The sequence below is a fragment of the Cynocephalus volans genome, chromosome 2 (genome assembly GCF_027409185.1).
Source record: "Cynocephalus volans isolate mCynVol1 chromosome 2, mCynVol1.pri, whole genome shotgun sequence".
Classification (NCBI taxonomy): Eukaryota; Metazoa; Chordata; class Mammalia; order Dermoptera; family Cynocephalidae; genus Cynocephalus; species Cynocephalus volans.
Window position 1 is genome coordinate 77,728,213 of NC_084461.1, and position 23,758 is coordinate 77,751,970.

Consider the following 23,758-nt stretch of genomic DNA (forward strand, 5'->3'; position numbering starts at 1 on the left):
TAAGCCTTTAACTCCTAGGTAAGTATTCCTTTCAGTGTATCATAGAAGCAAAACCAAAGGAGATGTGATCATTTGTGTATTTTTGACTCTAGTTAGTTTCCTAGATGATAAGACCCAGGACATGTGGTTTTGTGAGAATCAGGGGAACTTATATCATTACAGTTGCCGGATAATTCAACGTAGACATCATAGGATTTCCCACCCAATCTGGAGCTCCAGTGGAGGAGTGGTTCCAGTTTGCTGGGCAGGAAAGTAGCCGCTGTAGTAGGATGAGAACACTTATGGTAATAATGTGCAGGACACTTGTAACTACCCTAAAAGAGCCTTGGGTAGAGACTTGTAAAACTGCCTTTATTGAGGCTATAGGTAAGAAATGGTACTTGTACTATTTTCCAGAAACACCACGAAGCTCTCGTCTTACATAAATATCTCAGTGAGTTATTAGAGAAGGAACAAGCAAAGAATGAGAGCTGGTGAAATCCTGAAAAGGGTTGTTATGAGATACAGTGACATAGTTGGGCTACTTATTATTATTTTAAAAAGTCTCTAAGACTTGCATATGACATTTCTGGGAAGAAGTACTTCTATTTTCTATATCCATTCCATTAGTTGTTCGGATAAAGAGATATATTTGGCCCACAGAAACTTTTTTGCTGAATTCTCATAACTTTCTTTAACTCAAGATGAGTTTCTAACACATCAAGCCTTGAAGTTCTCAAAAAAGAGTAATACTGAAGTTTTAATTTGTGACTGAGTTGAATCATTTTATTTTTAGACATGCAAGTAAATTAAAAAATGTCATAGAAGAAATGCCTATCCAACTATATGTACACACATACATATGTGTGTGTATGTATGCACATATTTAGTTATTTTTCTTTCCAGAAATGTTATCCAACAGACTGATAGAAGTTACTTTTAAGGATATCATCTGATTTGAAGATAGTTACCAGTTTCTTTACTACAAAATATCATAAATCCCAGTGATTACAGATTCATTTTTTCTTATAATGGAAGATAAACTTTATTTGATTGTACAGTTGGTCCTCTGTATCTGCGGGTTCCACATCCATATGGATCCACAACCAACTGCAGATTGAAAATATTATATTTTCAATAATCTGCTGACACAGAGGGATAACTAAGGGGCTTAAGCATCAGCGGATTTTGGTGTCTGCTTGGGTCCTGAAACCAATCCCCCACAGATATGGAGGGTTAACTGTATACTAGTTATGTAAAAGTTTTACTTATCCAAAAATATCTTTCAACAAAATTGTTTTACTTTGAATTACACTTGTAATTTAAGGCAAGAAATTTGTGGATATTGTAGCATTTAAACCCATCTCTAATTTCAGGTCCTGGGATACTGAGAATTGGGGCTGGGGTGAACGGCAACGACAGATTTACAGGTCTGATGCAAGATGTGAGATCCTATGAGCGCAAACTGACCCTTGAAGAAATTTATGAACTTCATGCTATGCCTGCAAAGAGTGATTTACACCCCATTTCTGGCTATCTGGAGTTTAGACAGGGAGAAACTAACAAATCATTCATTGTTTCCACAAGAGATGACAATGAAGAGGAAGGGGAAGAACTGTTCATTCTTAAACTAGTCTCTGTATGTGGAGGAGCTCGCATTTCTGCAGAAAATACCACAGCACGATTAATAATACAAAAAAGTGATAATGCCAATGGCTTGTTTGGTTTCACAGGAGCTTGTATACCAGAGGTAAGTAGTGAGCCTGGAGAATTTTGGAGTTAATAAGCTCATTGTAGATTGATTTGTTTGCAACTGGGCTTTCTTTCATTTGGTTAGATTGGTCAAGCATTTACTGTAAGTCCAGGAGTATACTAGAGCTGATGCTTGCAAATATAAATTACTAGGTCCTTGCTCTTATGAGTTCACAGTTTGAATCAGCTTAATGTACTGATAGGAGTAATAACAAGTGAGCAAACAAAACATTAGTAAGTAGCTTTAAAGTTAATGTACTTTAAGGAATGCATAATTATCCTCTACATGTAAATTATTTTTGGCTACTGTTTTGTATGCCATATAAGTAAATGAAATAATATATATTGAAAGCTTGAATAATTGTCATTGAAAATTAATAATTTTTTTTTTTTTCACATGTGGAACATTCTTAAATAGTTACAACATTCTTCCTTGTTGGGTGTAACTGCCTTTCTTATCAGCCTTCTTGGCCAACTTAATTCATTTGGCTGTTTTACTGTCCTTATCAGTTCCTGCCAACTTTTCAAAGACTCTTAATCATCTTGGTTTCCTGTTCAGTAATGTGAGATCTCATAAAACTACTTCACAGGTGTTGTATGTGACAGCACCAGCTCAGTGTCCATGCAAGGATGCCAAGGAACAGGAGAATCTTTCCCTTTGCAAGTTGATTCTGATAGGTTTAGAAGGGTGTTGTGAGTATGTGTAGATTGATGTGATTAAGAAAAACAAGGATGGGTAGAGCTTGAAAAAATACTGAGGTCATAGATGTCGTTGTAGCTTAAATTGGGATGCCTGGCTCTCGAGAGTGTCCATTGCTTCTTTAGCTCCTTGCTTTGGTGACAATCACAAGAAATCTTCAAATGATGGTCCTTTTTACATGAGAAATAGAATAATCTAGACTAGGGAGGACAAACATCATACAAATCTATGACGTGAAATGTGTTCACCTATAATGATAATACTTTTAAATAGATAGCCAGCCATCAGATGGCTTCCATCAAGTTGTGGGAACCATTGTGGTGCCATCTGAAGTCAGATTCCCTTCAGTTCCCTTCAAGATCTGGCCCTTGCCCATGACTCTGACCTTCTCTTGTGTTGTTCTCCCCTTTAGTCAGTATGTTTCAGTCTGCCTTGCATTGTTTCAGTTCCAATCTCATGGCTAGCCTCTGTATTTGGAACACTTTTATTCCAGATCTTTATATTGAGTCATTCAAGTTTAGCTCCAAAGACACCTGCTCAGTGAAGACTTGCTTGTTTAAAGCAATTGAGCCTCTTCTCCCAGCTTATCACTCTCCATTCATTCACCTAGTTTTAATTTTTTTTTGTAGCCTTGATCACACTCAAATTCCCTTTGCTATTTATGTCTACTTATTTACTGGCTATTTCCCTCCACCACAAAAATGAAAGAGCACTGAGTGTAATAAAGTCTTATTGTTTATTATTGTATCCCCTGCACTGAGAGTGGAACATAATAGGTGCTCAATAAACCTTTGTTGGAACTTATGAATGTATTTTAATACCAAGACATGAGAAGATACATAGAAGTTCAGATATTAGGCAAATGTAGATTCAGTTAAACTGCATAATGCTGGCTTGTCTCACAAGTCCCATTGGTAAATTTTGGTTGGTGTTGGTTAAGCTCCACCTAGTTATGCAACTTTTTCTTTTCCTGGAAATCTCTGAACTTGAACAGGGCCAGTCAAGCCTTTGGTAACAGAAGAGAGAACTTCCCTACATAGACCACAGCACCTAAACTAGTAGAACTGCTAGAAAGAAAAAGAAAACATGATGGGTTATTTTCTAAGCCTATGTGGGAGAGAAATAGAATGTATCTGTATTGGAAAGGGAAATGTATAGGTGGTTAATATAGGAAAATTTGTTGAGTCTAAAAAATTAAACATTGAAATTTGATTGATGGGAAGATTACAGAATTTTCATTCCTGAAAATGTTAAGAATAGAAGCATAGAACTTCTATTTTCATCTTGGTGTTATTTGAAGACAGGAATTTTCAAAGATTTTTATCATCAACAACAATATTTATTGATTGCCTACTGAAGTCATTCTCAAAGTGTGGCTCAAGGATCCCTGGGGTTTCCTGAGATCTTTTCAGGGGTCTACAAGGTCAAACCTAATTTTATAAAAATAATAAAATGTTGTTTGTCGTCTTCATTTTATTGACATTTGCTCTGCAAAAACAATGGTGGCCAGAACTACTAGTTGCTAGCACTTTTGCATGAATCAAGGTAGTAGCACCAAACTGAACCAGTTATCATTCACCACCATATACCCATAGATTAAAAAATGCTAATTTCACTTAAGAATGCCTTTGATGAAGTAGTGAAAGCTAGCCATTTTATAAAATCTCAACCCTTGAATACCTGTCTTTTTAATATTCCATATCACAAAATGAGAAGCACAAATAAAATACTTCTGCTGCATTACCAAAACATGACAGTTGTCTTGGAGAAAAGTGCCTGTGCAGATTTTGAGTTGTGAGTTGAACTAGCTGATCTGCTCTTGGAACAACATTTTTAATTGAAAAAAAATGACTGACAAGTCTTGGTTATTTGGACTTGGGTATTTTGCAGACAGTTTTATGAAAATTAATGGAGTGAACCAGTGTGATTGCAGGGAAAACAATGATTAGTTCTTGCTGATGGTAAAAATTCAGTCTTTCAAATGAAAATTTGAATTTTGGAATAGTTTTATTTGCCAAAATGAGCTTGACTGTTTCCCAATACTTAAAGACTTTCAGACAAGATTGATAGTGATAGTAACCAGTGTGATTATTTTGTACAATGAAATGTATCAACATTTGGAAGATATGTATAACTTAGTAAACCAGTGTTTTTGCAAATAACCAATGCATATTGTTACAAAATCATGCATTGGTAAAAGATTGATTCAAGTTTCAAGGTAAACCAATGGATTTTAATGTAATAGGGTATGCTTCCATATTGCAACTAAACTCTAAGAAACTGCCACTTGTCAAATTTTGTCGAGGAAGAATACCCACAATTATCTAAGAAGACTATTCAAATTCTTTTTCTTTTACAGTTACATGTCTTTGTGAAGCTGGCTTTTGTTTATATGCTTCAAACAAAATAACAGATAGGACTAGACAAATTGATTGCAAAAGGAGATATGAGAATTCAGTTGTTTGCTATTAAGCCAGACATTCTAGAGACTTGTAAAAATATAAAACAGTGCCCCATATCACTAAATTTTTTAATTTTGGGAAATATGGTTACTTCCCATAAAAATATGTTGCTACTGTTAGCATGTAATGGGCTTATTATTGCTATTTTTAAATGAATTGTTGATCAATATTTAAAATTATTCGTTTTTCATTTGTGGTATGGCAAATATCAACAGACATCACTGACATAAACAACCAACTCTTTGGGGTTCTCAGTAATTTTTATGACTGTTCAGAGGTCCTGAAACTAAAACATTTGAGAACTGCTGGCTTACTCTATGCCTAGAATTATCTTCAGAGTTTAAATTTTATGGTTGCTTGCTTCATTTTCAGAAATAAAAACCACTGTTGCTTCTGTAGATTATTCTCCATTATGTTGTTGCAGTGACATTAAACTTTTTTTCTTATACCTTCAAGATTTCTGAAGGCAATAGAGATCCTTTAAATACTTCTCTCTGAGTTATGTTGTGCTTTTACATTTTTCATAGATTCATCTATGCTAAAGTAATATTAACATTAATTAAGTAATTATGTAGAACATGACATAGTCTGCTACTTAGCATATTGAAAGAGATGGTAATTGTTTTATGATTTGTTTCCTCCTAACCAGATATACCATGTCTTGGTAAATAGAAGGTGCTTAACAAATTATAATTGAAAGAATCACTATACCTGTGTGCAGTTTATGTCCCTGATGAGGCATGCCAAATAGTGCTTTGGATTCTAAGTGGGATCTGTATTGAACAGATGACTGATTTTGTTAGATCTACTGCCTAGTAACCATATTCTCAAGTTGCCTTCCTTTATTTTGTTATTATGTGTACTTTCTATGTTATTTTCTATCTTATTTTAGTACTATTTTTGTATGTCCTACAAAATTGTATACCACGTAATTATAAATTAATGAGATGGTTTTTCATAGTGATTCATAGAACTTGCTATTTTCATTCTTTTATTTTTTATAACCAATTCTTGGGTTATGTTTCATATTTATAAGCTCATGACTTAAGTATCAGTTTAGAGACAGTTTGGGAAGATCTTTGTGAAAATAAGAATATATTATCTCAATTTGGACTGTGTTTGTTTTTAAGTGCCTGCCATATGTTATGTGAATAGATTCCTTTAGATATAAGTGATATTGATATAATCTGATATCACGGATCATCACCCATGCATGAAAGTAAATAAAAAATTAATTGGATTTGTAACTGTTTAGCTTTAATCTTCTATTTCAATAGAGAAAGCCAATTCATGGCTCAGAACTGCATTAGTTTTTCTGGAAAAATAGATTACAAAAACTCTTCTTACTGTTTACCTTTATTACTACTCTTCTGATCTGAAGATTTGGCAAATTCCTGATTTAAAATCGGAAACAGTAGTGAGTATCCTTGTTTCTAGTGAAAAACTGAGTGAGGATGGTTTTGATGATTATTATGGAGGTTATGTCCCTTCATATACTGGACTAAATGTTTGTATCATGATTCTAAAGCAAATTAGATAAATATTTTAATATTAGAAAAAAAGCTTTTAGATATTTATTCTCTATGTCTTAATTATCTTCTGTATTAACAATTACATCTTGTAGTCCAGTATTTTTCAAAGCATTATTCATGGATAACCTTGGTCAGAAATACCTAATGTATATTACTGGACATCACTCCTGATTCAGGACCTCATTCCTGATTTCAGAATCCATGGCTGGGGGAGGGGGGAAACAAAAAGCAGGATTAAAAAAATCTCCTTAAATGAAAATCTTCATATGTGCACAAAAATAGAGAAGATAAAATAATGGATTCCAATGCACTTACCACCTGGCTTCAATAATTATCAGCTGTTTGCCAATCTTGTTTTATATTTTTTGGCTGAAGTATTTTTTAAGCAAATCTCAGGCATCATGTCTTTTCTCTGTAAATTCGTAAGTACTATAGGTGGATTTTTACCAAGCATAGTGGACACTGACATTTGAAGACTCTTCTGTAACTGCGACTTTATCTAAAGTTTACTATATCAAATAAAGTATTAATTCACTAAAATTTCAATAAAATTTGGATATAGTGTATATGTTCACACACTTTTATTGGCTATGGATAATGTGGTTTTTTGTTTTTTTGTTTTTTGCTTTTTAAAACTGAAACATTCAGGAAGCTGTTGATTTTGATGAAGGTTTTGCTAAATGAAAGTGTAATTAGATACCTATTCTCCATGTGCCTCCTGCAAGCACAAAGCTCCTCTCAGTCCTGGAAGCTGTATGGTAATATTCACTAACTTGGTAAAATTTAAGTCTATAAAATTGCCATCACACATTCCTGGGTGTATCTTTGGATTTATTTAATATATGCCTCTTGCTGAACAGGGAGGGGTTGGCTATTTATATATTGTGATTAATGACCTATTAATTTAACTTATATTCATTATGATTAAAATTTGGGGTGGGAGAATGGAGCAAATTCTCATTGTGTTAGGAATTGAAATACATAGGAATCAGTTTGCTTTTTCAATATATATACATGTATATTTATTTATAAAGTGGTAGAGTAGTTTTACATAGCATTTTTTATTATGTATATGCCTATATTTTGAGGGGAAGGAATAACAAATTTTTTAGCACTTAATGTATTACTAGGTATCATGAAAGGCACTTGTTTAATCTCCACCCAAATCCATGAGACATTATGATCCTCATATTAAGAAGAAGCTGAGAATGCTCGATTAGTGGTAGAGGAAGCTCAGGACCGTTTGACCTTAAAGCCATACTCTTTCCACCACACGTGCTCATGTACCATTTTGCTAGCATAAAAATGCTGATGCACATTCCTGGGTCTCTGCTGCTTCCTTTCTAGTGTTCACCCTCTTAATGTTGGAGGACCCCAACTTCATAACAGTCAGTTCTGCCGTAACATGATGGATGGGTTCCTAAAAATCATGCAATGCCAAATTGCATAAAGAAAAACAGAATTTATGGGAGAGAGAGCATTTTAAGGATTAGGTGAACACTGCTCAAAAACTTGGTCGGTGACACTTAAAGATAGGGATCTAATAAAAAACGTTGTACAGTTAGATGCCTAATAATTATATACTATGATAATTATGGCATATTACCTTGAAAAAGTCCTGAAGTTTACATGTAGTAAACTTAAGTGGGCATCAAAAGGGTTGCAGCTTGTGTGTTATTGTGAATCATGGAAGAAGGTTTGTCTAAAATCAAAGGCAAAGTTGTAGTGCTAGATGCAGGTAAGTGTGGTTAGTAACGTGTGTTGAGCTGAGGTAGGTGGCAGATGTTTGAGAGTGTATATATTTCTATGTGGCTTGTTTCAGGTGGGTACATTTTTTTCTGTTCACCGTGTTTCTTGTGGATGAAATCACACTTATAAGCAAATGCAAAATTCAGGTTGTATTTAAATTGTTCTCCCATATATCAATCTCATTGGAACAGTTCCATAATTTCAGAACAAGCATTATAGCAGAATTGAATGTACTTGATCCTCTTCTCTTCATCTGTATTTACATCACTTGTTTCAACTAGTCTTTAATACCATTTGTGTAATTATATATTTACATACTGTTTGTGTATGGCCTTATATACCATTTACAAGAATATATTGATGACTTCCAAATTTATGATGTCCATCCTGGCCCCTCTGAAATTCCAGACTCATTTCTCTTACTGCCAACCTGACACATCTCTTAGATATTTAATAGACATTTCAAACTGGACACATTTAAAAGTAAACTCTTTGATCTTTACTCAAAATCTGTGACTAAGTGATATAGGAGGAAAATCTTTAGCCTGCTTCACAGATGGCTTGGCTTGGTATGTTGGTACTTGCTGAAAGTGGGTAGCTGCCTCTCAACTGCCCTGTTCAGGGATGTCTCTGAAGGACAGAGGGCACAGCATTAAACAGCTCACTCAGCCATTCATCTTATGTAGAGGGAGAAATGCCCTGAAGTATGAAGGTACGTGCACCCTGAGTAGTGATAATGGTGAAGCTGGTTGGTCAGGGTTTCGAAGGAATCAAGCTGAGAGACAAGGACTTTTGGGGAATAGGCATGTGAATAGATCATTGAGAGTCAGCACAAAGTTTGAAGGGGAATTTTGCAAGAGGCTCTTAACAACCAGAAGTCAGGATGAGGCACCCTTGCACATTGGCCAGACTCACTTCTGCTACCACAGTGCCATTAGCAGCATGATGGCAGGGAGGAAAGTTATGCATGGGTCTGACAGCGTGAGTTCCCTCTTACCAAGACTGATTTAGCAACTGCTGCTGCTGAATGTCCAAAGATCAAGCAGCAGAGACCAAAGCTAAACACTTTCCAGTGAACCATTTAGTGGTAGATTGATCCCAACCAGACCTTTTCATTCCAGATGGGGGCAAAAAATCATGCTTAACTGGAATTGATACTTACTTTAGCTAATAGACTGACTTTCTTAATACCTCTGCCAGCACCATCTTCCAAAGGCTTAAAGAATGCCTGCCTTAACCACATGGAAACCTGCGTCCATGGCCTTGAAGGGACTCATTTTAGTGAAAGAGGTGTGATAGTGGGCACACAGTCATAGGATTCATTGTCCTTACCATATACCACATTACCTGAAGCAGCTGTCCTAATACAACAATTGAATCGCTTGTTAAAGACTCAGTCAAGGTGCTAGCTCAGGGACAGCTTCTTGTAAGGTTGAAGTGGGGTTGGAGTGTTGTCTTTCAGGATGCAGTATGTGCATTCAGTGGCTGATATCTGATTCTGTGTACCCAACAACTGAAACATGCAGGTTCAGGAAGCAAGAGATAGAAGTGACAGTGACCCCCTAGCTGCATGACTCTTAGTGACCCACTGCCCAAATTTGTTTCCTTCCTCTGTGCTTTAGGCTCCACTGGATTAGAAGTTCTGGTTCTGCCAGTGGTGCTGGGGGCAGAACAACCCATCAGGAGACACACTTAGGACTCCACTGAACTACTGCTTGGTTGTTTTGAGCTTCTGCTCCCAGTGGACCAGCAGGCAGATAAAGGAGTTAGAATATTGTCCCAGGTCTGCTTGGTCCTGTTTACCATAAAAGTACTAGGGGTCTGCTGCTCTGAAACTCAGAAGATTTGCTGAAACACCTCCTAGTGATCCCATGCTCTTTGATAACTGTTTTGACTACTGCCAGTTTGTAGACAAATCCCAAATCTGTTCTCCCCAGCCCTAATGTCAGCACCAAAATGGCCCTATTAATGCCTATCGGAAATGTTTATGATTCATATGAAAAAATACAGAATGACATTCTGTATATTAAGATTTGTATTTTTATCTCTATCCAGTTTTATTCTTTATTTTTGTTGGGATTATATATTTGCTAATACAAAATTGAATTGAGGAATTGAGAATTTTAGAGTAAGAAGACTTTTTCCTGGAAAATATTCCAACTTCTTGCTCCATATAGTTTCTAAGCATTATCTTAAAGTGCTTAGATCAAAATATTTCTCACTTGAGAAAAATACACAGACACACATATACATGTGTACATATGTATATGTATATGTGACAGAAATACCAAAAAGCTATCAAGTATGATGAAAAGGCCCTCTTTGACCTGAATGTTGTCCCCACGCCAGGTATTTCTCAAGGGTCTCTCCGCTTGGTATTTTGTACCACCCCCAAAGTGAGTCCACCAAATATACTGCATTGCTTCTTATGTTCATGCCTAGAAAGTCCTCCCTGATGTCATGTTCCACCCTTTTTCCCTCCCCACTGTTCCCATTTAGTCAGTCTGTGCTGAACTCATCATGAAATCATTAGTTTGTCTTCTTCGTTAGTCTTAAACTTATGCAAAAAAAAGACTGTGCATTTAAAAAAAATCTTTTGTAACTGTAGCACTGTGGCTGGCACATAGGAGGTATCAATGAATGAATTACATGTACAGATAAGAAATTATAATTCTTTCTGCTTTATTTATCCCTATAAAAGAATGGGAGAAAATGAATGACTGTAACTTCTTAGCAGTCAAAAATGTATCTGGGGGAATGCGGAGGCCCCCTTAATCTCTTTTTGAGAGGTAGAAAGATATAGAATTTGGTAAAAGGATTTCATAGTACAAGGATTTCATGAAAGCACTGTAATGTTATCACTGACTTGAGTTGGTATGTACTTATAAATAATTTATATTCAATTTTAGATTGCAGAGGAGGGATCCATCATTTCGTGTGTGGTGGAGAGAACCAGGGGAGCTCTGGATTATGTGCATGTTTTTTACACCATCTCACAGATCGAATCTGATGGCATTAATTACCTTGTTGATGATTTTGCTAATGCCAGTGGAACTATCACATTCCTTCCTTGGCAGAGATCAGAGGTGAACCCTTCCTTCTTTGTTTCTTTGAAAGCCTCCTGGAAAGCTTTTCCTGATGTGTTTGTTCTGTAACTTCTTGGCAGCTTCTTGCTATTTAAGCAACTTGAAATATTTAGGAGATTACGTACATATAATTGTATAAAGTATTTTTGTATTTCTTTATGCAAAAGGAAAATTAATTTTGCATAATATTTTGAATAATATCTGTTATCATTTTATTTGTTCTTTAATCACAATATAATAAAAATGGTATAGCTTGAAGGTATATCATTATGGGGTTTTTGTTATTACTGATACAATGGGAAAACTACAGAATTCTTAACGGTACTCTTTCCAATCAGCCAATGAGAAATTCTTGTAACTATAATCTTATTTGTATTAAATTGGGAGAAATTAGGTAAGTTTTTCTGTGTTCCAAAAGTACAAGTGACCTCCAGTGTCATTAAAAACCTTTCATGAACCTTAGTCTCATTTCTGAATAAATGCTCCATAAATAAGTGACAATTCCTGTAAGCAAAATTGGGATGAGGCTTCCTCCTATATCAGAATTTTTAATGCTCTTTTTATTGGTCATGTTGTAATATTCATATCAGTATAATTTTTTACATGAAAATATAAATAGCTTGTAGATCACCAGGGATATATAGTAAATTAATTTAAGGCTTTTAGATAATAAATAATCCTTGAAGAAGTTTTGAGTTACTTAGGACTTAGTTGGATGAAGAAGGATAAAATTGAGGGATGTTTTAAAATATTCTTAAGATTTAAAGAATTAAATCTAAGGAAGAGTGATCAAATCTCTATAATTTGGGAGAAGAAGGAAACAAATTAGCTTACCTCAAGCAGTAGTCTGCAGACAGGTCCACGATAAATGTTTTACTATACTTTGGTAAAATGAGGAAAATTAGGATGACTAGTAAGTTTTCATAACACTAAAATTATTCCATTTATAGGACTGCACTTTATTCTGATGCTTTGTCTTTTTCACCTCTTTCTTGGATTTAATGTATTCTTTCTTTTATCAGATAATAAGAGTATATGGTAATTTTTTAATGCTCCTACTTGGCAAAACAAACTTCATACCCAAATTTTCTCATGGAAAATTTACCAATTATGAAATAAAAATAAAAATTTAACGGAAATTATTATTTTATAGAGTAGATTCATGTATATTCTCTTTTGGAAGAAGTAAGAGTTAATCGGTTTGCTTAGGAAGACAGTTGTAAATGTCCCAGTTGTGTCTTTTGCTTGAAGCATGCTTCCCCATTGTTATTTACAACTGTAACTACTGCATTAGAACTTGTTTCAAACATGTCTGGCATAAAACCTTTACCAGGTAGTGTTAACTTCTTTTTTCATGACTTTATTTTCTTCACAACTCTTTTGTAACATTTTTATATTGCATTTTAAATGTTTTTCTACAGATCTCTTTCCTACAATAGACTGTGAGCTTCGTAGGGACTGGGAACGTATCTAACCCCGGCACCCTGTATATGTCAAAACATGTTTTTTCAACCGGGAGGAATGATTTTTTCACTTTAAATTTTGATGTAATTTTAAGCATGGCTCAGTTGTTGCTACCTCCTTTTATAACTCTTTATGAACTAATGCTTATGCCAGACTTTAAGGCCCATTGTGATTCTACTTTCTAAAATACTGCTACTGAGTATGCCAGGCTTTCCTCAGGAAGGTACTAGATACCTGTATGTTTCCCTTTCTTACTTCCTTACCATGTTCTGTCAGAGCACATGCAGTGCCTTAATTGGGAAGTCTCTACCCTGAAGATGGTAATACCATGGTCTTTATTATAAAGAAATATGATATTACATTGATATATCAATGTGTCATATATGATATGATATTAAGTATGAATAGGATACTTTTAGACAGAAAATGTTACTGCTCAGCACTTGCTTTAGGTTGTTTGGATACTATAACAAAATACCTTAGATGGAGTAATTTAGAAACAACAGAAATTTATTGGTAACAGTTCTGGAGGTGAGGAAGTCCAATATCAAGGCCTGTAGATTCAGTGTCTGGTAAGGGTTCACTGTACTTCATAAGATATGGTGCCTTCTCAATGTGTACTCACGTGGGAGAAGGGGGGACAGGCTCCCCTAGACCTCTTTTATGAAGGCACTAATCCCATTCATGAGGGCTTCATCCTCAAGACCTAATCACCTCCCAAAGTTCCCACCGCATGATAGCATCATTTTAGGGGTCAGGCTTGATGAATTTTGGGGGGACATGAACATTCAGACCATAGCAGCACCAATTATTGTTTAAGAAATTAAACACGCATATATGTTTAAATGTTTAAGTTTGTGTGAAATAACTCATGTTAAATAGTAATTTCAATTAAATGTAATTTAAGTGGCTATTTAATTTTCTTCTGGTAAGTAATTTCTACGTGCCTCATTGCTTAGTGCCTCTGGATTTTTACACTTATAGGTCTTGAATATACACGTTCTTGATGATGATATTCCTGAGCTTAATGAGTATTTCCGTGTGACATTGGTTTCTGCAACTCCTGGAGATGGGAAACTAGGTTCAACTCCCACCAGTGGTGCGAGTATAGATCCTGAAAAGGAAACCACAGACATCACCATCAAAGCTAGTGATCATCCATATGGTAACCCGCTCCTTTTGCAAGAATAATCCTCTCTTCTCTGGGTAGACTTGGTTTTGTTAAGAATTTCTTAAGGCCTTTTTTTTGCAAATGATTGAAGTAGAACTCCTTCAGACCTTCTAACTTCTAAGCTCTTTAACTTCTAAGCTGCCATTTTGAGAGACATTGTTTATGAAAAAAAATATAAAGATCAATTTCTGAACTTTAATAATATATTTTGGAAAGTTTTTGCAGGATTATTTAAAATGAAATAAAATATTTCTATAGCTATCAAAATTTCTTTAAAAATTTTACTACTGTGATATGTTAACACCTAAGTAATTGAAGTATTTTATAATTTATATTAAGCTTCAAGAAGTGAAGTTACTACTGTGTATTTATATTAATTTCTTTTTGTCTTATGCTGAAAAATGATAATTTTCTTAGTTGAGGAATTGTCATAGATGTCTGAGCTAGTAAATTGAAAATGTTTTCTTTATTGAAAAGTAATATTTCTTGTATGGAAAAAAAGCAAGAACATCTGTTAACAGGTCCAAGTAGGAAACCTGAGAGGCTCTCCAACTCTGGTTTTTATAGTTAATATTTTTTTAAGTATTGCAAATCCTTTAGGATCCCATTAATCCTGTTCTACTGTAAGTTCCAGAATGAAGTCTAGTGACTGTAGCCAAATATGAGTAAATGTTTGAAAATATGTATCTGAAAATCCTATCAGTATTCCTTTTATTGATGTTTGCATTAAAAACAGCTTTCCTTAAGACAAGGAAAATTAACATTTTTAATTTTTCACATTCTGAAAGCTTATGAACATATTCCTTGTCAAATGCGTGATAATCAAATTTTCATTAAATTTTTTTCTATATGAAGGCTTTCAGAATTTTAGCTTGGTGATCAAAAGAATTGTGTAAGATGGCTTCAAATGAATAAGAAATTCTTCCACAGATATTTGGAGGAAGAATGCCCAGTTCTCTCTGTCTCCACAGGCTTGCTGCAGTTCTCCACAGGGCTGCCTCCTCGGCCCGAGGACGCAATGACCCTGCCTGCAAGCAATGTTCCACATATCACTGTGCAGGAAGAAGATGGAGAAGTCAGGTTATTGGTTGTCCGTGCACAAGGACTCCTGGGGAGTGTGACTGCAAAATTTAGAACAGTGTCCTTGACAGCATTCAGTCCTGAGGACTACCGGGTAAATCACTCAATCCTTTCAAAGTTGTGTTTGTACTTGTAAAGCGGACATGATCCTTATCTCGAAGAATTGGAAGGGACATGCCCTGTACCTGGAACATACTAAGCAAGGAAAATAAGCACTGATGGCATTCCAGCCTATTAAATTTATGCAAATTAAGGTGCTTTAGTGCATTGAAATTGAATATCAGATATCACTATTCTTGACCTTATTCTCATATACCAAGATGCAGGTGATCCTCACCATCCAGGTGCTTACATTCCAGCTATTTGGACTGATGTTAAACAACTAATTAATTACTGCGTTACAGTGGTGAGAAGTGTTCAAGGTTGGTGATCTGGAAGAGAGGTCTTTGTTGTATTAAAGGAGAGCTTCCTTGGGGAAGTAACATTTATGCTGAGCTCTGAAACTTAAGGAGGAGAAAAGTAGATGAAGGAGGGAAGAACCACTTGAGACTGGTAAAGTGATGTGAGTAAAGTCTTCAGTGTAGGGAAGGCACAGGCTTGTCAAGAGGAGGTGAAAGAAGGCCAGTGTTTGTGGAATGAGAAGAGCTGAGTATGGTGAGAAACGATAAGGTATGCAGGGAGTGGGTCATTCAAGGCCTTACAGATCAGGCTACTGTGTTTTTGGCTTTTTTTTTTTTTTTTTTTTTTTTAATGAGAAGAAGTAATTGAAGAGTGTTATGCATTCATAAGAGATCACTATACTGAACTGTCGAGAATGTGATATTTCAAGAGGTGATAGTATCTTGGACGAGGCTGGTGACAATGTAGATGAAAAGAAGTAGGTGGGCTCAGGAAATGTTTAAGACTTAAAATGGCCAGATTTGAGGATGGTTTAGTGTGAAGGATACAGCAGAAAAGAACGTCAAGAATGACTCCCTAGTTCCTGGCACAAGCAACCTGCTACTCTACAATATAGTGTTGCAGAGAGAATTGGAGAAGGCACAGTTTTTAAGGGAAGATCATGAATTTATGATTCTGGCAGAAATTATAAGAAAAACTTAACGTAGGTTTTAGGATTTAAGTCTGGATATCAGAGGTTAGAGGTGGGAAGTTGGGAGTTGGGAACATGTACATAGTATTAAAAGCTTAGGCTATGACAGGCTTTCTAGACAGAAAGTCTAGATAGAGTCTTGTGAACAACAATTTTTAAAGGTCATAAGGAATGTCAAAATTGGCAAAGAATGCTGGAAAGGATGAACCAGACATCTAGTAAAAAAACCAAGAGAGTGCAATATCATGGAATACTGGAGAAGGACATATTTCCAGAAGAGAAGTGGCCAATTGTGTAGGATATTGTTCAAGTAAGACGGTTTCTAAGACAGTCAAATGTCAGTTCTTTTGTTAAGACTTGTAGAAATACTCTACTATCAAGTTCTAGGTAAAGTTAATTACATTCTCTTTGAGCTGACTATATGTCTTTTATGGCACTTATTATTCTATTTGAACTATTTTGTTAAATACTTACCACTTCTCGAATGTTCTCCATGAAATCAAAGATTTGTCTTGGTCTTTTTGCATCTAAAATGGTGTTACGAATATGCTAGGTGCTTGATAAATATTGAAAAACTGAATAAATGGGTGATTAAGTGAATTGGTACATGGGTTTCTCAATTTATCTTTAGATCATTAATAGCTCCATAATATGAAATATGGTTGCCCACACAAGCTAACACTAGAAAACTGTAAACAACTTTAAAATGTATTCTCGTAACATGGGAGGAGAATGTTTATATGAAATAATGGAAGAAAAAGAGCCTTAGGACTTTGATTTGAATAGCTCTTTGTTTTTCTTAAGTATGTGAACTTTTCTGAAGGGAGATCTTTTGTTATGAACTGCAACTGCAAATACATAATCAAGAAAGATTAATACCAAATGGACTATGAATATTATTGCTTGGAGAGATTCTCAGAATGAAAATGCCATTATTATACACTATTTAAATTTCTCCTATAATTATTGATGTAATTTCAATAGTTTTAAATATAAGTCTACTTCAAAAAGTTTATGGAAATATTCATATTATCTCTTAATTCTGTGTTTCCATGAATGTTTCGAAGTGCCCTCATATACTTGGTTAAGAGAATTCCTTGTATCTCACTGAATTATTTATTTGGAAATTTGTGGATGTTACCCACTAAGGTTTTTCATTTTCCTTGACTGCTTTTTCATTGGGTATCCAAATAAGAAGAATAAAAATCCCTTTATTTAGTTGAAGAATATTTATTTAAAATGTACGTTGAATATTGTTTATATCCACTGAAGTGTTACCAATTTTGTATTTACTTATGTTCTTCTATTTCAGTATTTATAGCAATTTGGGACATAAGAAACATTCTTATTTTGCAAATTCATATACAGAATAATTATAATCTAATGAATATTTTATTTTTATTTCAGAGCGTTACTGGCACATTAGAATTTCAGCCAGGAGAAAGATATAAATATATTTCTGTCAACATCACTGATAACTCTATACCTGAACTGGAAAAATCTTTTAAAGTTGAGTTGTTAAACTTGGAGGGAGGAGGTAAGACTGGTGATTCAAAAATGTCAAATATCAAATATTTGCTAATCTACCTGCCAGGTGACAGTAGATTCTGTTAGGGAAGTATATTCCTTTGAATTAACCTGCCCCCTCCCCTTTTTTCAAATGCACTAGTTTTTGGAGAGAGCAGCCGGAAGGTTAACAATTGCTTAATATTTATGGTAGGCAGTTTCTGATTGGTAGTCTCTTTCCCGGTAAAAAGAAAATTCGTATTTCTCTCTACATAAATATTGAGTGATAGTTTTATAAATTTATATCCAACTCATAGTTTATTTAGATATACTTTTGCTGTGAGGTTTGGTTCATTCTGAGTAATATTCCTGTTTGTTATATGGACACCACCTATTGTTCTGATTTCTCCCCCTTTTGTTATCCATTGATCCTTTCCTAAAGTAGATGTGCTTTTAGAATAGAATAGTGCAATTGTGCTGCATCACCAAATTATACTTGTCATTCATAGTGGGTGCTCCTGAAATCACCTCTTTCCTTTCGTCCTTTCCCAATTTTCATAGTAGCTCTGTTAGAGCTATCTCCAGATATAACACAGAAAAAAACTAGTCCTTTTATATAATATATTATGAGATGATTATTAATAAAATAGGTCAACAATACCTTATCCGCAATTCTGCTATTCAGAAAGCTCTGATTATCAAAGGCTTTTGGCGTCAAAACTCATTTCATGGAAAAACTCATCCGTATTGAAGTGAGGCTATTTATGATATTTATACCATTTAAATAGACTATTGATATATGTTTCTTTGCAGAAGTATTAACACGTTTGATTATCGGCTACTACTGGGGTGTTATAGAATACATGTAATATACACTGTATTACCTTTACAAGTATAAGTAATTGAGAGTTGATAATGGTATTCATCATGATAGTTTCTTTCATTATAAAATCTGGTATTACTATCTTATTATTATTATTATTATTATTATTATTACCTTCTTCATTTTGGTAAAGAATGTCATATTATATAAGCCATCCAAAGGGAGAGATTGGGTAGGACAGAAATATTAAAGTTGTCTTTTTGTATAAAGTGGTACTGTGGGGTCTTTCCGTATTCCAAAGCCCAGATGGCAGCAAAGGAGACCAATACAGTGTTTGGGAGCAGGGAAATGATTAAACAGGGTCACAGCTTGGTTGAATGCATAAAACAGTAAAAATAGTCTAGACGACCTGTTTGGCAGGTGGCATGTAAAAATACCAGCTTTGCTTGTCCTTCAGAGACAAGTGCTCACATCTCCAAATCATTATTTTCATAACAGGACTTTCATTAATAAAAAAGGTTACTATAAAATATTTGAAAAGTTGCCATTTGTATTACTTGAAGCTAAAAATATTTATGTCATAGAGAAAATGTTAGAGACCACTACTTAATATTGATTAATAACAATATCAAATATTCTTTTAGTGATGTTTGTGTGATCATAGTAATAACTGTGATTTTATGTAGAAACTTTCCCCCATATCTCTAGAATATGCATTGTTATATATTAATTGGGCATGAGTACTCATTTGAAAATCAATCTTGAAGTTTCTTAGTAAGCAATAGTAGCAGAGAATCTGATTTTCCCCCCAGTGAGTTGAGATTGAAGTAAAAAAAAAAATCTAAACAAAGACCTCCACTCCTAGACTCATATCTAGGAAGCACCTGGTATGTGAAATAGCTGCTTGTAGACCTAAATTCTTTTGAGGGTCAAGGATGCACCTCTTATTCCATACTGTTTTGTCTATAAAACTGATTCTACATAAGGTAGCCACAACCTGAATAGATGTCTTATGCTAGCCAAAGTAGAAGGAGTATATGGTGTTGAACTTCACACCTCTTTCTTATGACTTCTGGATAGCATGTACTGGATATTTGCTGGAAACCCATTTTGCCTCTTAAGTCTCTAAGATATTTCAGGTTCTGGGTGCTGTAAATTTTCACACCTTGTGTATCCCAGTTCTGTTGCGTGGGAAAAACAGAAAAGCAGGGCAGATATTAACATGTCAGTTAAGGGTATTGGTAGAAGCACACATGGATGGATGTGGCTTTGCTTTTCTTACTCTCCTTTTCCATTGCTATCATCACTGCCTTTCCTGTCTTCTTGGTTTGCAAATATTTGGTAAAATATGATTGGGGTATAAGATGTATTAGAAACAAAAGTATAACCTCTTGCTCTTTGTTATAATCCTTGTATATCATCAAGGTACTTTATATATTTACAATGTTATTTATTTTGCATTATTTTATTTGATCATTGTAGCATTTTTCCTAAGAAGCAGCACCTTTTGCCGATGAGAAAGCTGAGATACCAAGAGGCTTAGTAACTTGCTGAAGGTTTTACAGCTGGTATCTCTCATGGCCAGGGATGAAGCAGAATTTCTAGACTGCTTGTCTAGGGCTCTTTCCATAATGTCCATGGCAAGAGGGTGATCAAGTTTGAGAATGGTACATATAGTGGGGGTTTGGATGTGTGGATGGAGGGAAATGTTAGATGCAGTTCCTTGGTTTTGAATTGAGTGGTAAAGGTGACTGTCGCATGCATATAGGCATAAGTATGTGATTATATATACACATAAATATTTTTGAAATATTTATAATGCTAAAAAATAATTTACATTGCTGTAAGTAAATAATTGCAAGTTTAAAAATAAAATAGTTAAATTGGTGGAAATGACAAATACCAATTACAATTTAAGTGGAGTATTTCCTGAAACTGTGAATGAATTTTGGTAATTTGATAGCTTCACTGATGTTATAATTGAACCATTTAAAATGATCTCTTTTCTGTGGAAGAATGCATGTCACTGGGTGGATATTACTGCATTTTCCTCTTTGCTTGATTGGTTTTAAGAGCTCTCTATTCTCTCATTGTGTCAATGTATATTGTGTGGGTTGTGTCTCTGTGTGTCTCCTTGTGAAGTGGCTGAACTCTTTAGGGTTGATGGCAGTGGTAGTGGTGATGGGGACATGGAATTCTTCCTTCCAGCTATTCACAAACGTGGTAAGCCGCTGTTTCAAGGTCCTTTACTATTATATGTGTTTTTGAATTTTAACTTCTCTTTTTAGAGACAACAATACTAACCACTTATTGATACCTGCTAATTGTAGGACCTTTACATATTTTATCTCATTAGCTATCAGAGCAACGTTATGAAGCATTATTTTCTCCATGTGATAGTCACCCAACTAGAAAGGGATTAAGTCAGAATCAAATCCCTGTCTACTTCCAAAGCCTAGACTCTCCTCCTCGTATGAACCCAATGCAGTTTCCTGATTCTAATTGTGATAGAAAATTTGCTTGCATGCAATTTATAAAAATGATGGTTGAAAAACATTTTACATAGCTTTGAACACCTAAAAAGATATAAATGGAACATTTGTATTTTATGTTAAATGTGTTACAGTGAACAAAAAGAACTATGAGCTTTTTTATTTTTCATTTTTTGATTTTTTTAATATATCAATATAAAATGTAGTTGATTTTCATGTTCCTTTACCGATTTCTCCTTTACCCCCTTCTTCTCCCTCTTCCCCCCCCCATCAACGTCATATCTGTTCACTTGTCTTAAGAAGTTCAAGGAATTGTTGAGACTGTTGTGTCTTATTTTTTTCTCCCATGCCCATTTATTTGTTATTTGTTCATATATTTATTTATTTTTATTAGCTCCCACAAAAAAGTGAGAACATGTGGTATTTCTCTTTCTGTGCCTGGCCTCTTTCACTTAATATAATTTTCTCTAAGTCATCCATGTTGCAGTGAATGGTAGCATTTCATTTTTTTTTTATAACAAGACTAATATTCCATTGTGTAGATATGCCACATTTTCCTTATCCACTCATCCGATGATGGGCACTTAGGCCGGTTCCAACTCTTGGCTATTGTAAATAGAGCTGCAATAAACAAGGGAGTACAGGTATCCCTTCAACATGATGATTTCCATTCCTCTGGGTATACACTCAGCAGTGGGATGGCTGGGTCATATGGTAGATCTCTCTGTAATTGTTTGAGGGACCTCCATAGCATTTTCCATAAAGGCTGCACCATTTTGCAGTCCCACCAACAGTGAAGGAAGTTTCATATGTAGCATTTAGTCAAAACAAATGGGAAGAAGAAATTAGGAAGAAAATAAATGGGAGAATAAGTTGCCAGTTAATGAAGGGAATGGTGAAAAGAGATGCCTTTTGAAGCAGATTCATATACAAACATGGGTTAGCTTTTTACCTCAAATATTTTTTCATATGTGGAGAAAATAGAATACTTGATTTTGGAGGAGAGCACTTTCTAATCCTCAAATATTCTTTTTTCATAATGTCAGGTTTTATATTTTATTGTCAGAACTTATGTTTCCACCCTCCTCCTTTCTAACTTCTACTAATGTCTCATGCAACCTCTTTTTATTTTAGGATTGTTCATTTTCTTGTCTGTAGATATCAATACAGAGTAAAAATTAAACCTACTTCTTATGAAAAAAATTACTTTCTTCTTTAGATCATGACCTCTTTTTAGTTACAGGATTGGACTATTTGGGATCAGGAGAGATAGATCTGTAATATAGTACTATGATAAAAAATATAGGTGTAGAATTAATACACTTTGGACACCAAGAATCTGTTCAGTCAGATTAACTAAAATCATAGGAAAAACTACTGTTTTGTAAAGGTAAGAGCCATTTTGGCTCATGTTCTTTTAAGGTCAGGAAAGGTCGTGGGAGACCTTCTTCATAACGCTGTGTGGAAGAATGTTCTCTTTCATTCAGAAGAAAAAGAAAAACAAGTTTTCATTATTCATCTCCAAGTGCTTATGCAGCACTTGTGTATCACATTGGTGCCAAAGCAGAGAAAGGTCATAAAAGCATGAATATGTGTGGCAACCATTTGTGTCTGCCTTTCTTTCTAAAACAAATTAGAATGTACTCAGTGAATAGAAGGACTCTTTTCAAAAAGTTGTTCCTTGGCTTTTCCTTTGGTTTGTAAATTACTGATTAACATTTTTTTGCCATTTGTTGGAACTTGTTCATGCAGCCAGTCTAGGGATGGCTTCCCAAATTCTAGTGACAATCGCTGCCTCTGACCATGCTCATGGCGTATTTGAATTTAACCCTGAGTCACTCTTTGTCAGTGGAACTGAACCAGAAGATGGGCACAGCACTGTTATATTAAATGTGAGTACCTTTTCCCTTCGTTCCTAGATACTTTATGTTCTTTTAAAGACTTTTACTGCATTATGAAAGTAAGTTTTATGTTTTCTTTTTCTGTGTAGGTGGAGGGGAATGAGCCTTTTGGCAGACATTACAAATTGTTAATTGAATAGCGACTTGGCATTTGTCTTAGTGTTTAGTTTTGCATATGGATTCATTTTATTGTTCTGAGAATTCCTGACCCTTAAGGAATGTAATGGAGCTGTACTACAAGTACTTATCTTACATAGATTTTTCTATTAGTTTAGATAGGCTATGGTAACAAACATCTCCAAAATCTCAATGGTTTAGTACAACAAAGATTTGTTTTTTATATATGTTCAACTTAAGTTGGGAAGGGGCTCTGATCATCAATCACTTTAAGAACCAAAGATTACAGAGGCTATATCTCAACAGGCTCATTTACATTCATAGGGGTTGCGGGGAAGATGTGGATTTGGAGAACTGCATACTGGCTCTTACAGCTTCATTCTGGAAGTGATTTACATCATTTCCACTTATATTTCATTGGTTAAAGCAAGTCGCATGGTCATGCCTAATGTCAGTGGGTGAATACAATTCTACCCTGTCTGTCCTTCAGAAGAAAAGAACATCCAAAACATTTGTGAACAGCAATAATAATAACTTTATATGATGCGAGTATGCATGTGTTTGTGTGTGTGTCTACGCTGCTTTGTTCCAGTAGTAATTAAGAAAGATTTTATTGTTCGGTGACTCAGAGAAGCTTGAAGCTTGCTCAGCTTCCTCAGATTTTATGCAAATAATGAAGAAAGATCATTCAAACATATCCTTTTGTACTATTATGGCAGATCTTCAATAAATTGTGGAATAAATGGAATAACTTTCGAAAGTATAACTAATTACTCAGGAAGGAAACAAAAAAGAATTAAGGGAAAGGATCAAGTTCTATAAAATTACTGTCTCTAATTTTATTTTGAGTTAAC

General features: G+C 34.9%; 1 protein-coding gene across 1 annotated transcript in view; it reads left to right on the top strand.

The window, feature by feature from the left end:
* The window catches only part of ADGRV1 (adhesion G protein-coupled receptor V1), a 548,065-nt gene that overhangs the window by 45,138 nt on the left and 479,169 nt on the right, over nt 1-23,758 (top strand). The window contains exons 20-26 of the mRNA XM_063086652.1: nt 1,356-1,729; nt 11,084-11,260; nt 13,709-13,889; nt 14,867-15,069; nt 17,473-17,602; nt 20,537-20,617; nt 22,639-22,778. Of these exons, the coding sequence (XP_062942722.1) occupies nt 1,356-1,729; nt 11,084-11,260; nt 13,709-13,889; nt 14,867-15,069; nt 17,473-17,602; nt 20,537-20,617; nt 22,639-22,778 (1,286 nt within the window). The remainder of the gene's footprint in view (nt 1-1,355; nt 1,730-11,083; nt 11,261-13,708; nt 13,890-14,866; nt 15,070-17,472; nt 17,603-20,536; nt 20,618-22,638; nt 22,779-23,758) is intronic.